At 53.8% G+C, this 760-nt stretch overlaps 1 protein-coding gene across 1 annotated transcript in view; it reads right to left on the bottom strand.

Moving 5' to 3' along the window:
• The window catches only part of LOC109386310 (olfactory receptor 2AT4), a 29,287-nt gene extending 28,581 nt beyond the window's left edge, over positions 1-706 (bottom strand). The window contains exon 1 of the mRNA XM_019649331.1: positions 7-706. Coding sequence (XP_019504876.1) covers positions 7-706 — 700 coding nt within the window. The remainder of the gene's footprint in view (positions 1-6) is intronic.
• Positions 707-760: the final 54 nt, after the last annotated feature.

Here is a 760-nt window from a genome sequence, read left to right on the forward strand (position 1 = left end):
GGGAGCGGATGCGAAGCACCGAGGCCAGGATGTGGGCATAGGAGAGAAGCACCAGGAGAAGGGGCAGGAAGGACACCACCATGGCGATGCAGAAGCCCATGAGGGTCTGGGGTGCGGTGTCAGAGCAGGAGGCCTGGACAAGAGCCAGATGATCACAGAAGCAGTGGTAGATGTAATTAATATTGTTATATGCCATCTGGGAGATTTTCACCGCTGCTGGGATGGGCAGAAGGAGAGCTGTGAGCCAGGCACTGGCCGCCAGTGCAGTGTTGGTGTGTGGGGTCATAAGGACAGGGTAGTGCAGTGGGCGGCAGATAGCCACATAGCGGTCATAGGCCATGACCACCAGGATGAAGGCTTCTGAGCATGTGAAGCTTTGGAAGAGGTACATCTGCAATAAGCAGGCAGAGAAGCTGAGGAAGCGGTCCCCAAGCAGAAATAGGGACAGCATCTTGGGGACAGTGGTTGTGGTAAAGAGGATGTCCAGAGCAGAGAGGTTGGTTAGAAAAAAGTACATGGGTTTGTGTAGGCTGGGCTCTGCCACCACAGCCAACAGGATCAGGGCATTACCCACAAGGATGAGAAGATAGAAGAGGAGGAAAATAAAAAACACAGGGAGAAAGAGGGACTCTGGCAGAGAGGGGATGCCCACCAGGTAGAAGACCCGTGAGCCATCTACTGATCCATTACATGTTGTGGCCTCCATGGTGAGACAGAGCTGGATTTCTGGGAGATAGGCAGCTGGAACATCTGGACACTG

Source organism: Hipposideros armiger, unplaced genomic scaffold, assembly GCF_001890085.2.
Source record: "Hipposideros armiger isolate ML-2016 unplaced genomic scaffold, ASM189008v1 scaffold_132, whole genome shotgun sequence".
Classification (NCBI taxonomy): Eukaryota; Metazoa; Chordata; class Mammalia; order Chiroptera; family Hipposideridae; genus Hipposideros; species Hipposideros armiger.